The following is a 13132-nucleotide window of genomic DNA, read 5'->3' on the forward strand; positions in this document are numbered from 1 at the left end:
TATCTTCCAAATGCCTCCTGGGCAATTATCTAAGATTATAAGATTAAAAGAGTTTTTGCCCACCTGCACTGGTGGAAGGAGATTTCTCACTGGGGGGTTCTGTACAGTGATGACATCTTAGGTCTGGACCAATGCTTCTCCCTCCCCTCCAAGAAAAGAATGATGAGCTTATCCCTAACAAAGCCACGTCCCAGCCAGGAAAGGTACTTGAAGGAACAAGGTCAGTGCATCTGGGTCATGTATATTTTGAAATTATATCAGTAAGAAAGTCTAAGTTTGAGTTGATGCCTTCAGCCTGCTCTATTTGCTTTAAGAAAAACACTTTATCAAACTCTATACCATGGGAACAATTGTCAAAAATGAGTATTTGGTCCACTGAGTGAACAACCGTGGCTGTGTTCTGAAACCTTTCACTCTCAGGTTTAAAAGTGGAGAAACAACCCAAGAACCTGGGCAAGGCATAAATGATAAGATATTAAAGTGCATATGTACAATCTTCCTCCCTCCCTCCCCAACCCTATCCCGCCCTCCTGCCCCAGCCTCAATTTGGGCTAAGACCAGAAAAGAAAACAAAATCCTAGTGCAGAAAGCTTGCTTTTGCCTGCAAAGCCAACTCTCTGAAATCAAACATTGACTGCAAATGCTCCAAAAGAAACGGATCCCCCAGAATGCTGCCTGCCTTTCCCATCAGGCCAACCCAAACAGTGTACATGTCCTGTGGTCCAAGCTGGATCGTGTCCTAGGGAAGAAGGATTGAAGAAAACCCAGCAAGAGACCTCAGTCTGCATTCCATGACCAGAGACGATGCTTTCTTTTCCATGGGTCCTTGGACAAACAGCGACCCAAAAGCTGGCATCCGTGTCTTACAACAAACACACTCTTAATTTTTGAGAGCCAGTGTTCTTCAGCTGGCCATCTTCTTCTCGGTTGATCTCATTTCTTTCCAGTCTTATTTTCAATCCAAACGACACTATGTACAATGTTTTGTGCTTTTGAACTTGGACGGAAATTGGGCAGCATTGGGAGGGGTTCCCTTGGGTGGCATTTCTGTGGTCTTTTGAATATCTGATTTTCCTTTTGAAATTCTTAATAAAATAGTTTTAGCATTTTGCATGACATTACAATGATTTTTTTCCAGTGGCCGGGTAGGTGACGGAATCATCTCTTCCTCATGGATCCAGGTTAAAAGCTCTTAGAAGAACATCCAAGTCCCCTAGGTTAGCTGCCTGAAATAGCTCTGGCTGGTCCATCATGGAGAGGGCAATCCTGAGGGCAGCCCAGATGTTGCCAGAAATAGCTGGATGGGGAACTTGCTGTTGGTTCCTACTCTTTCTTTGCAAACTCAGGGCAGTGAGGAAATTGCTGACGGCTTCCCTAAGGAGGAAGAAAAAGCAGACGTTGAGAAAAGGTAACATTTTCCCAATAGATTCATGTTATGTTTTGCAGTCAAAGTTCTTGTTATTGAAGCACAAACCACCTCCCCACAGAGTGACAATTTTCTGCTACTAACATATTATTCTTTTCAAAAATTTGAGTGTAATTACAGTGGAATCAGAAATGCACATTTTAAGACTCTTTCCTTGGTGTGTGTGGTATGTGAGAGAGGAAGTGTGGGAGAAAAAATTTGACTCAGTCATGGATGCGACTAATTCCTCCCCACATCTTTATCCAGCCCTGCTATTAGTGGACTCATGAATGAATCTTCTCTTAATTAGTTTATGGGAACTTAATTTAGCTTATGAGGAGGCAGCTGGTAGTACAGCAGACAGAGCATCCAGCCTGAAGTCAGGAAGGCTTGAGTTCAAATCTTGCCACAGACATTTATTAATTATGTAACCTTGGGCAAGTCACTTACCCCCAACCTGCCTCAGTTTCTTTATTTGCAAAATGGAGATAATACTAGCACCTATTTCACAAGGTTGCTGTGATGATTAAATGAGTTGATATATATATAACACTTAAAAGCTGATATATAGTAGGCACATTTTCTTTTCTTCCCTTCTGCTCCTTGCTTATAGAGAGGTAGTGTAGAATATATAGAGGAGTTGAACTGGAGTTAGGAAAGTCTGGATTAAAATTTCTCTCCAGATACTCATTAGTTGAGTGGTCTTGAGCAAGGAACTTAACTTCCCTGATCCTCAGTTTCCTCACTTGCTAAATTAGAAGTTTGGATTAGATAACTGCTCAGGTCCCACCTTGCTCTAAAGTTATGATGCTACTAAATTAGAGGGCAGGAAGTATGGCAGTTTTTCATTATATTCTCTTTGATACCTAGCCTTGCACTATTTAGGTCACTAAAATTTTTCATAAAATTGAATTTGAATATTTAGTATCATTAATATTTCCAGAGATGGATATAAACATGAAGTTGGCTTTCAGAACCTGTGGCACATGGCTTCAGGAATTTATGTTTTCTAATATCTCTTCCAATTCCAAATCCCACTGTCCCTAGATCGCCTAGTCCAGTTGCATCATTTTTACAGAAGTGTTCTAGAGAGGAGAGGTGACTTAGCCAAAATCAACTAACTAAATGCAATTCCATCATTTTCAGATTAGGCCTAGAGGGGGGAATGACTCGCCTGAGAATACATGGGAGGATTAGCAGTGAGCTGGGATTGGCAAGAGGAAGGCCCTTTCCACCACAAAATGAATCTTCTTTCATAGTACTGTGAATCAAGGATTCTAGGATTTCCCTCAGTCAAAGAAATGGGGAGGAAGGGACATGGAGATAGACCAATGCACAATGCAGCACTGGCATTTAAAGATCTTCACAACCTGGTTCCAATCTGCCTTTCCAGCCTCAGTGCAGCCAAACTAAGCTTCTTGCCATTCCTTAAACACAAAACTCTATTTCCCATCTCCATGCCTTTGTGCCAATTATTCTCTAGGTCTGGTTTCTCTTCACCTCTAACTTTATTTACTTTTCTTCAAAATTCAGTTCAAGTACTACCATCTACATTAAGTCTTCTTTGAGCCCCACCAGCTTGCCCTTGGATTCACTAATGTGCATTTGTCTTGTCTTTATCTGTATAGATATATGTTGACTCACCCAAAAGGATGCAAGTTCCTCAACAACAGGGGTTATTCTCCTTTTGTCTCCTGCCCCCAGCCCCAAATCCATCAATTAACCTGCTTTTCATCCTTGTACAAAGGCAGCTGATACTGAGATTTCTGCTTTGACTTTCATCTCCCCAAGATGGAGAAGGAAAAGGTTGACTTTGAACACAATAAATGCATGTTGATTGATTGATTGATTGCTGGGAAGAGGGTGAGTTCAAGGTTTTAGAGGTTTAGACAAAGATCTTGGGGTTGAGTAGCCTTTCCCTTTTATTTTGTAGCCTCTTCAAGATGGAAAAAGTGGCTTAGTGCTCAGTATCACTTCAAGAGCTATATATTAGTAAAATAGAAGGTGGGCTGTCCATGACTTCATGGGAAGGGCTACCACTAATGCTTGACCTAAGGAATGTTAGAACAGCTTGGCTAAGACCTAGACTTAAGCATGCCTAAGGTCATAGGCCAATATATTCCTTCTCCATCACTGTAGATGACACCCGCAGTAAAAGTCTGGGGGTGGGCTATCTTTGGACAGGATTGAGAGGCAACATTCTTTATGGACACACACAACAGTTGCCATTATGAGACACTTGTTGCCATGCTTTTTAATGTGTTAGAAATTCAGCTTCAGTTTAATTCGTGTTTGTTGAGTGGAAATTCTTTGTGCTTCCCATTATGTCCCCAGGAGGGAGTATTTTTTTTCTTTCAACAACAACTCACATTTTGGGGGCTACTCCATTTTAAAGAGCAGAGATAATTTTACACAGTGTGGTAAAATGACTTTGGTGTCTGATAACTTGAGTTCAAATCCTGCCTCCAACCCGTATCACCTACATAACCTTGGCCAAATCACAACCTCCCTCAGCTATGATTTCCTCATTGTTAAAATAAGTCATTTGGATTAGATGACTTCTGCAGTCCCTTTTAATTATAACTCTAGGATTCTATGTGCTGTATACATTCTTTGGAGGCATCTGCTTGACTAAAATTGTGGGAAGGATTTTTTTCCTGTTAGAGAACAAAAACTGAAATTTTTCTATTTACTAAGTATATTTCCTTCATTTCTCCCACCCTACTCCTTCTCTATGACATTAAACATTTATGGAATAACATCTGTAGGAAAATGTCTATCATTATGATACTTGAAAATAATCTGGACGAAAAGTATGAGCTTTTAGAAATAACAATTTTATAAGAGGAAACAATGATACTGCACATTTTAAGTTCTTTTTCCATTTATCATTGTTTAGCAGCCCAACATATCATCTTTTAACCTTTAAAATTCTCTCTCTCTCAATTTCTATCTCTCTATCTCTCTATCTATCTATCTATCTATCTATCTATCTATCTATCTATACATCTATCTTTCTGTCTGTCTCCTCTCTCTCCCTCTTTTACAAATACACTTGCTATGATTTTATATATATGTATATATATATATATATATATGCAGTCTTAGAGACTTAGATAATTTAGAGTTTAGGTGACTTGCTCAGGGTCTCATGGTCAGATGAGAGAGTAGGAGAATAGCTTTCTATTCACTACATCATGCTTTCTGCCTCTGTCTCTATATCTCTCTCTTACAACTATATACATATATACATCCATGCTTTTGGATCCAGGTTTGTGATTTCATTATTATCTAGAACTCTGGTGTGGAAATTCAACAGATGCAGAAAGTTCTTATTCATCTATAACTTATAATCATAAAGTATTGCTAGAAGGAAACAGACAAATGACTTCCTTTTGGGGCAATTGTTTGGCATCAGTTAAACTCCTTTAAGAAATCAAGAATGTCAAAGACTATCCTTGCTTTGGTCCATTATCCATTTTTCAAAGTCAATGTCTTATTTAAATGGGTCGATTTGGAGCTGCTATAGTCACATGCTTTGTATTCTTTTCATCTTCATCCATCTAGCTGATTTTGGATTTTGATCTTTGCTCTCTTACAAATCAATAATCTGCCTGAATGCAAATAGTTGAGTCTGAAATAATACCCACAGTTTAAAGATGTTTAGTGTCTGTCATGTCCAGTGCCTCCCTTCTCTTTTCTTTAAGAAGGTTTTCATGATATACAGGAATCATGCTTCTGAATAGTCTACAAGTCTCTATCCCTTCCATGTTGAAATCATGAACCCTATTTCCCAATGGGAATCGGGGGTGGGGATCAATAAAAAATCTATAAAATTAGAAGTTTTGAGCTTTTAAGTAGATACAGCCTCATAGATGAGAATTCTGGGAATCCTCTGGGTTGGTTTGCCCTACTTGGTAGATACATTCAGCTTGTTTTCATGAGTTACCTGTAAGCTCCCAGGTTGATGCAGCTGATTCCCAAGTTGTACCTGGACCTGATGAAGCCAGGCTGGATTTCCAGAGCTCGCGTATAGGCTTCAACCGCTTCCTCACTGCGGTCTCCATTGGCCAATGTGGCGCCAAGGCGGTTCCATAATGAATAGTCCTAACAATGAAGTGAGATGTTTCTAATATTGGTATGAGTCAGAGTGATAGAGGAAACCATTCTCTTTTTTCCCCTTAGAATAATGAAGAGTCATAAAAGTTTATCTAGAGCTAGTTTGCATGGACCATAGTGGTGTGACACAATGGGATTAGGGAAAACCACGAACCTTTCTTCCATTTATCTACCAGTGTCCAAAACTTGACATGCATAAATCCTCTTTTCATTGGAAATTTCTTTCAATGAACACTTCTATTTTAGGCATTAAAATAACCCTTTTCTCCCTATTCTTTTAAAGGAATTAAAATATTAGTGGCCAAAGTAGCACCTCATTAATGCTGACCATTTTAAGCCACTAAATATGTATGTGGAGGGAATTTAGCCCGAGAAAATTTAATTATTGTAATGTAATTTCATTAATCAAATACCTTTTAAGTACCTACTAGGTGCTAGGAACTTGAGCTACAAATCAATCAGCTAACATTTACTATCTACTATATGCCAGGGCCTGGGATACAAATCAATTAACTAGCACCTATTGTGGACCCACTGTGTGCCAGGCACTATGCTAGGCCTTGATGACCCAAAGAAAAATGTGAAACAGTCCTTGCACAGAGGTGGAGGATTGGGATGGGGTAGGGCAGAAAGGGGCAAAGACAAATTAACACATAATTCCTGCTCTCAGAACGTTGGAGAGCCAATGAGCAGGAAACCATATTGCACTTGCCTCTGGCCGAACTGTTAAGGCAGCATTAAATGCATCTATTGCTCGACTGAATTCTCCACTCAAGTGGAACAGCACCCCAAGGCCTGTCTGCAGGTCAGGGTCGATCATCTCTCCATTCTGGTGGGCAGCCTCCAGATACAGCTCTTTCACTCCTTCCAGGACCGAACTGGGGGTACAGTCAAGCACAAATTACTCAGGTCTTCAGAATGCTCCACCTTAGGTTTGTAAAATGCTTGTCAAACTTTGAATCAGGTTATAAATGTCAGACATTATTTTTATCATTGGTCACAGTGAAAAGTCTTCTGTCTATATTAGACCCACAAAACTGGGGGTTCCATTAGGAAGGTGAGGATGTCTCAAAATCCAGGAACTGAGAATTTCAGAGTTGGAAGGGGCATTATTTTATTTTGTCCTCTTGGCAATAGGCAACCACTTGGTCCAAGCATTACTTGGATAAGAACTCTCTTTATTGCATAAGCAAAAAGTATCGATCCAGGCTACTGACAGGGACTCTACTACATCCCAAGGTAGACCATCCCTCTTTTTTTAAAACCCTTATATTTTGTCTTAGTAACAACTCTAAGTCTGAAAGTCAAGGGCTAGGCAATTGGGATTAAGTGACTTGCTCAGGTTCATGCAACTAGGAACTGTCTGAGGCCAGATTTGAATGCAGATCTTCCTGGTTCCAGGACTGGCACTCTAGTCACCGTGTCACCTAGCTTGTTCAACCATACCACTGTGAATACTACAGATTTTTCCTGACATCAAGAAAAAAATTTTCCACTTTGTAACTTCCACCCACTGTTCCTAATTCTGCATTCCTGGAACAAACAGAATAAGTCTAATACCTTTACCCACATGATAGCCCTTCAAATATCTGAACATATCTCATGAGCCCTCCATGTCTTCTCTGATCCAGATTAAACATTTCCAGTTCTATCCACTAGTCCTCATATGACATAAACTCAAGTCTGCACTATCCTGACTTCCCACCTCTGGATAATCTTCTTCTTATCAATGTCTTTCTTAAAAATTCATTGCTGAGAATTGATCACAATACTCCAGAAGTGTTTTGACAAGGAAGAGTAGTGTTGAGTTTTGACATCCCTATTCCTGGACATACTGCCATTTTTCATTCAGCCCAAGATTTCACTAATTTTTTGGCCACCATATAACATTGCTAATACATACTGAGCTTGCATTCCATTAAGACTCCTGGATCTTTTTCAGATAAATTGTTGTCAACCACACCTCCTTTACTCCTTGAGCTGCTGAAGTAGAAATTGGCTTTCCTTCAATGCTATGTGGAATGGACTACTCAAAACAGTGGTCGAAATTAATTCAACTGAATTGAACACATTAAATACCTTTTAGGGATTAGTAAGCACTGTGCTGGGGAAATTAAGATAAAAAAGACAGTTGTCATCCTCATGGAATTGAGAATCTGGGATCAATCAATCAACAAGGATTTATTAATTGTCTGTTATGTGTCAGGCACCATAAAAGGTGCTAAAAATTGTAGGGTGGAAGAAACACGTATGAATAACACTATTTTGTTAGGCTATGATTAATATGTAGCAAACTTAACCAGAATGCTTTGAGACAAAAAGGAATTACTTCTTATTGGGCAATCAGAGAAGCAGAGGACATTGTAGGAAGAGAAGGATCTTAATGGACAAAGATGGTGGATGGGGGAGTTCATCTGAGGCATGGAGAAAGGATGGCGTATGTTAATGAGTAGGGACAGGGAAGGTTCAGTTTGGTCTAGGTGTGAAGACTGTAAAGGGAAACACTGAAATAAGACTGGGGAGACAGAGTGAAGCTAGAATTCAATCATTGTACGGTTGTGGCTGATTCTTCATGATCCTATTTGAGGTTTTCTTTTTCTTTTTTTTTTTTAACTCTTACTTTCTGTCTTAGAATTGATACAAGTATTGGTTCTGAGGCAGAAGAATGGTAAGGTTTAAACAAATGGGGTTAAGTGACTTGTCCAGGGTCACACAGATATAAACTGTCTGAGGCTAGATTTGAATGCAGGGTCTTCCAACTCCAGGTCTGCTGCTTTATCCATTGAGCTACCCAACTGCCCCTTTGGGGGTTCTCTTGGCAAAGAGTGGTTTTGCCATTTCCTTCTCTATAATTTCATGGTTAGGAAACTGGCTAGTCCAGGGTCACATAGCTAGTAAGTGCTTGAGGCCAGATTTGCATTCAGGTCTTCCTTGCTCCAGACCTGGCACTCTATCCACTGAGCCACCTAGCTGCCCCATATAGGTTGCTATATATAAAAACTGTTATGTAGCTGGCTTTTATAGAGTGATTTAAGGTTTGTAAAGCACTTCACAAAGATCTCATTTTATCTTCACAAAGTCTTGGGAGGTAGATGTTAGTATTGTCTATTTTATAGGTAGAGAAACTGAGTCACACAGAGATTACGTGACTTGCTCAGTGTCACACAGCTTGTAACTGCCTAAATCCAGATTTGAACTCAGTTCTTTCTGACTCCAGGTCTTTTATTCCTTGTGCTGCCTTCCTATGTGAATTCCAGAGGACTTCAAATGACAAGAAGCTAAGGAGTTTGTATTTTATCCTACAGGCAATAGGGAACCACTGGAGGCTATTGAGCAGATGAGTGGTGTTATCAGACCTTGACAGGAGGAAAATGATCGGGTAGGAATATGGAAAAGGGAAATACTGGAAGCCAGTTAAAAGGCATCTGTAGAGGTTCAGGCAAGTGATAATAAGGAGTTGGGAGTCAGCTGAGCAGGCTTAAGAGGAGAAAGCGGCAACATGGTAGGTGGGTGCTTTCAAAATGCTTGTTATAAGTATATGTTATTGTTATGTTACATATCAAGTTATATATAAAATAAAAAAAATGAATGGAAACAAAATGATTATTGATTATTGATCGGGAAGACCTAGAACAGAATCTTGGGGGATGCACACACTTAGGAGATGGGAAGAGAGAGATGGATTCATCAAAGAAACAAGGAACGGACAGTCAGAGAAATAACTAAAGGACGGAGAGGGAGGTGTCCCGAGATTCAAAGAAGGGTAGACTGTCAAGAAGGTCAAAGAGTATTAGGACTGTGATGTAGTCCATTGGGTTTAGCAAATGGGAAAATATTGGTGACCTTGGAATGAAAAGTCTTTGTAGAGGATCAGGAATGGAGCAAGACTGAGCGAGTGGTGAGTTGGTGGTGGCAAGAACTTTAGATAATTCTAGAACCATAGATTCACTCTATTTCAGAGTTGTATGAGACCTTGGTGGTTGTATGGGATCTCAGTTCCATAGTTCAACCCTCTAGCTCAACCCATATGTGGAAAGGTATCCTTTCTACCCACATACCTGTCAAATGGTCTTCCAGCCTTTGCTTAGATACTTCCAATGATGGGGTACTCACTATCTCCATAGACAAACTGTTCCATTTTTGGACAGCCTGACTAGGAAATTTTTCTTGCTGTCAAGCCTAAATTTAGCTCTTTCTACCCATTGCTTTTGGCTTTCTACTTCAGGACCAAGCAGAAATGTAGTCTCCCACAAAACAATCCTTTAGATACCTGAAGATAGTTATCAATGTTAGATAAAATTTAAACTAAGTCCAAACATGCCAATTTCATTCAAATGATCCTCATATGCCAGAAGTTCAGGAGACTTTCCCATCTTGGTGATCCACCTTTAGACTCTTCCTAGCTTATTAATGACCTTCTTTAAATCTTATGTCCAGAATAGCATCAGATCCTACATTTGTAGTCTGGCCAAAGCAGGGTCGACTGGAACTATATTTCCTTATTCTCACTTTTTCTATTCTCTCTGATATCACAGGAATTCCAGAAGAGCTCTCCACTTCATAACCACATTCCACTGTCTATAATCAGACTGTATTCTTCCTTCCTTTCAATTTATAAAATAAAACAAGAATGACATTTAAAAAAATTAGAAGCTCGGGGATTTCTCTCCACACATGTTACTTGGAAACTGTAGGAAAGAAGGTTTCTTCATTAGTTGTCAAAAGTGGAATCCTCAACAAGTGGAATCCAAGAAATAGTTTGTACCAGGGCATTTTCTTTTATTTTCTTTAAAAAAACCCTTACCTCCTGTCTTAGAATCAATACTATGTATTGGTTCTAAGGTAGAAGAGGGGTAAAGGCTAGGCAATGAGGGTTAATTGATGAGCCCAGGGACACTTAGCTGGGAAGTATCTGAGCGCAAATTTGAACCCAGCACCTCCCATCTCTGGGCCTGACTTTCAAACCCCTGAGCCATCCAGCTGCCCCCAACAAGTGCATTTTCTTAAAAAGATTTTAGATTGTACTGAAAGAAGCATTTCTATTTGATCTTAAAATTTGGTCATCTGGAAATAGGGTCAAGAAAACACACAAAAATGCAGCAGATTTACCCCCAAGAAAATGAGTAGATGGTGGAGGAATTTGGTCAGTTGAGCTAGAATTCCATTTGTGTCTTGAAAATGGGGTCTTGGGCTTTCATTCACATTTGTGTATTGCTTTCTTCAAACCAAAAATCCACTTAGACTGCTGAGTAATCCTTCAGCATCTGCCCAGGTTAGATAGATGGGGAAAAAGTTACTGTGCAGCAGTAAATAAAAGTGCGTGTGTAGGATTTAATCTGCCCAGACAATGACTCCCAAGAAAAAGTTTTATTTTTACATTTTAGACTCCCTGCAATCTCTCTTCTTTTTTTTCCCTGTTAAGCATGAGTTGGAGCACGCTCATTGAAATTCACCAGGATGATGCTATTGATACCCTTAAATATTACAAAATACATGTTGATTTTTACCCAGATATTTTGATTCCTGTATGTATAGATCCCATGCTGAGATCTTTACAAGCCAAGTAGGTGACATAATGGATAGAGTGCCAGGCTTGGAGTCAGGAGAAGACTCTTCCTAAATTCAAATCTGGCCTCAGACACTTACTAGCTGTGTGACCCTGGGCAAGTTACTTAACCCTCTACTTCAGTTTCCTCACCTGTCAAATGAGCTGGAGAAGGAATGGCAAACCACTTCAGTATCTTTGCCAAGAAGACCTCAAATGGGGTCAAGAAGAGTCAGACACAGTTGCAAAATGACTTAAGAACAAAGGAATGTGGAGGAATTCCACACCAAGCTTCCCCATCCTACTAGCAGGTTTTAGGTTTTGTTTTTCATTTTCCAAATAAAATTTGATTTCCAAATACACTCCAAAAAGCTGAGGTTCCTCAGGAGATCATTTCTGGTTTTGCCACAATGTAAAATCCAAGGCATTGATATTAATTATGCTTTGCTTGAGGCAAACTGAAAGGACAAAGCCTTTAGTTTAAAATATGGTAAGCATATTGACATCTCAGAACTTTCAATGTGGATCACATTTTTTTGAAAGTTCAATGCAATTTCATCTAGTATACACACTTTATCCAGTCTGCTCTGTGCTAGGCACTGTGATAGGGGATAGGTAAACAATGACAGTTTTTGTCTTTGAGGAACTTACATTCTAATGAGGAAATACACAGCTTAGCAGAACCCTGAGTTTGGGGAGAGGAGACTTGGGTTTCAAATTCTGCTTCTGCTATTTACTGACTGTGTGACCATAGACAAGTCATCTGCCTGTTTACTCCTCAAGTTCCCTATATGTAAAATGAGGGAATTGTACAAGAGATGTTCTCTAAGGTTCTTTCCAGCTCTACATTTGTGATTTATCATAATTTATGATCTTTATATAGATATGAAATTGTTTGAGGAGAGAGAGATGAGGAACAATCATGAGGGTCAGGAAAGGCTTTCCTTTGGGGGTGGTACCCAAATTAAATTTTGAAGGAAACTAAGGATTCTAAGAAATGGTACATGTCAGGGATGGGGTACAATCCAGGCAAAGACAGAGGGGCAGAAGATGGAGTAAAGACCAGGTAAGTCTGGCTGAAACCTAAAATGCATGAAAGGAAAATAATGTGAAATACATCTGGGGGCAGCTAGGTGACTCAGTGAACAGAACCGGGGCTGGAGTGAGTTGAGTTCCAATCCAGTTACATTTTATCATTTTTTTATCTTATGAAGATTCTTTTCTGGAAGGATACTTTCCTAAAGTCCATTCTAAAGCTGTAAATTGGGAAAAACTTAGCTCTGCTTCCATGGCATGAAACTTCTCCGGATCCCCTCTTCCCCACTAGCTCCTAATGCCTATCTTCTGTTACCTTGTGTGGATTTTTATATCTGTCTGGATATTTAGATACTGTCTCACCCAGAAGAATGTAAACTTCTCGAGGGCAGGGGCTGATTCAGTTTTATCTTTGTCTCCCCAGCTCGTAGCACAGTGCCTGGTATGGAGTAGACTATTAGTAAAGGCTTGTTGATTGCCCAATTCAACCCCAAGGTGAATAGAGGCGCTAAGTAATTGAATATAATATTGAGTAGGATACCTGTCGACTGGTGACTTCGACATCCTCCGGGTTGGGCCTGGAGATGCCTTTTTGTTCTTCACTAAATATTTATATTTGGGATTTTGCCTAATCCAATTCTTCAGAGTGCTGCAAGCATCTTGTTGATGGCCAGTATTGGTATAACTCACAGCCAAGGCCATTAGAGCCTTGAGGTTGTTCGGCTGTAATTCTAAGCACCTGAGAGAAAGCAAAAAGGGGGAAAAAGGCTATTTTAGAGTTCTTTTTTTTAACAACACAGAGACCAGCAATTATTCTGGTAATGCTTTGCTAATTGATCTGAATTACATTGTTGAGGTTGACAAACTTCTGGAGGAGTGATGAGTGAGGAATAGCAGAGGGGAAAGTGCTCTGGCTCTTGAGTTCAGATCTGAGTTCATATCCTACAGTTGGTCCTTACTATCTGTGCAACTTTGTACAAGTCACTTGATATCCATTCCACTTCCCATTCCCTCCCTCTTTCCTCCTC

The 13132-nt window shown here is 39.8% G+C and overlaps 1 protein-coding gene across 1 annotated transcript in view; it reads right to left on the minus strand.

Annotated features, from left to right (window-relative positions):
• Positions 1 to 1169: 1169 nt before the first annotated feature.
• PEX5L (peroxisomal biogenesis factor 5 like) overlaps positions 1170 to 13132 on the minus strand; it is a 200657-nt gene continuing 188694 nt past the window's right edge. The window contains exons 9-12 of the mRNA XM_044669564.1: positions 12646 to 12843; positions 6237 to 6402; positions 5355 to 5512; positions 1170 to 1374 (exon numbers count right to left, since the gene is read on the minus strand). Coding sequence (XP_044525499.1) covers positions 1170 to 1374; positions 5355 to 5512; positions 6237 to 6402; positions 12646 to 12843 — 727 coding nt within the window. The remainder of the gene's footprint in view (positions 1375 to 5354; positions 5513 to 6236; positions 6403 to 12645; positions 12844 to 13132) is intronic.

The sequence above is a fragment of the Gracilinanus agilis genome, chromosome 3, assembly GCF_016433145.1.
Source record: "Gracilinanus agilis isolate LMUSP501 chromosome 3, AgileGrace, whole genome shotgun sequence".
In the NCBI taxonomy this organism is placed as follows: Eukaryota; Metazoa; Chordata; class Mammalia; order Didelphimorphia; family Didelphidae; genus Gracilinanus; species Gracilinanus agilis.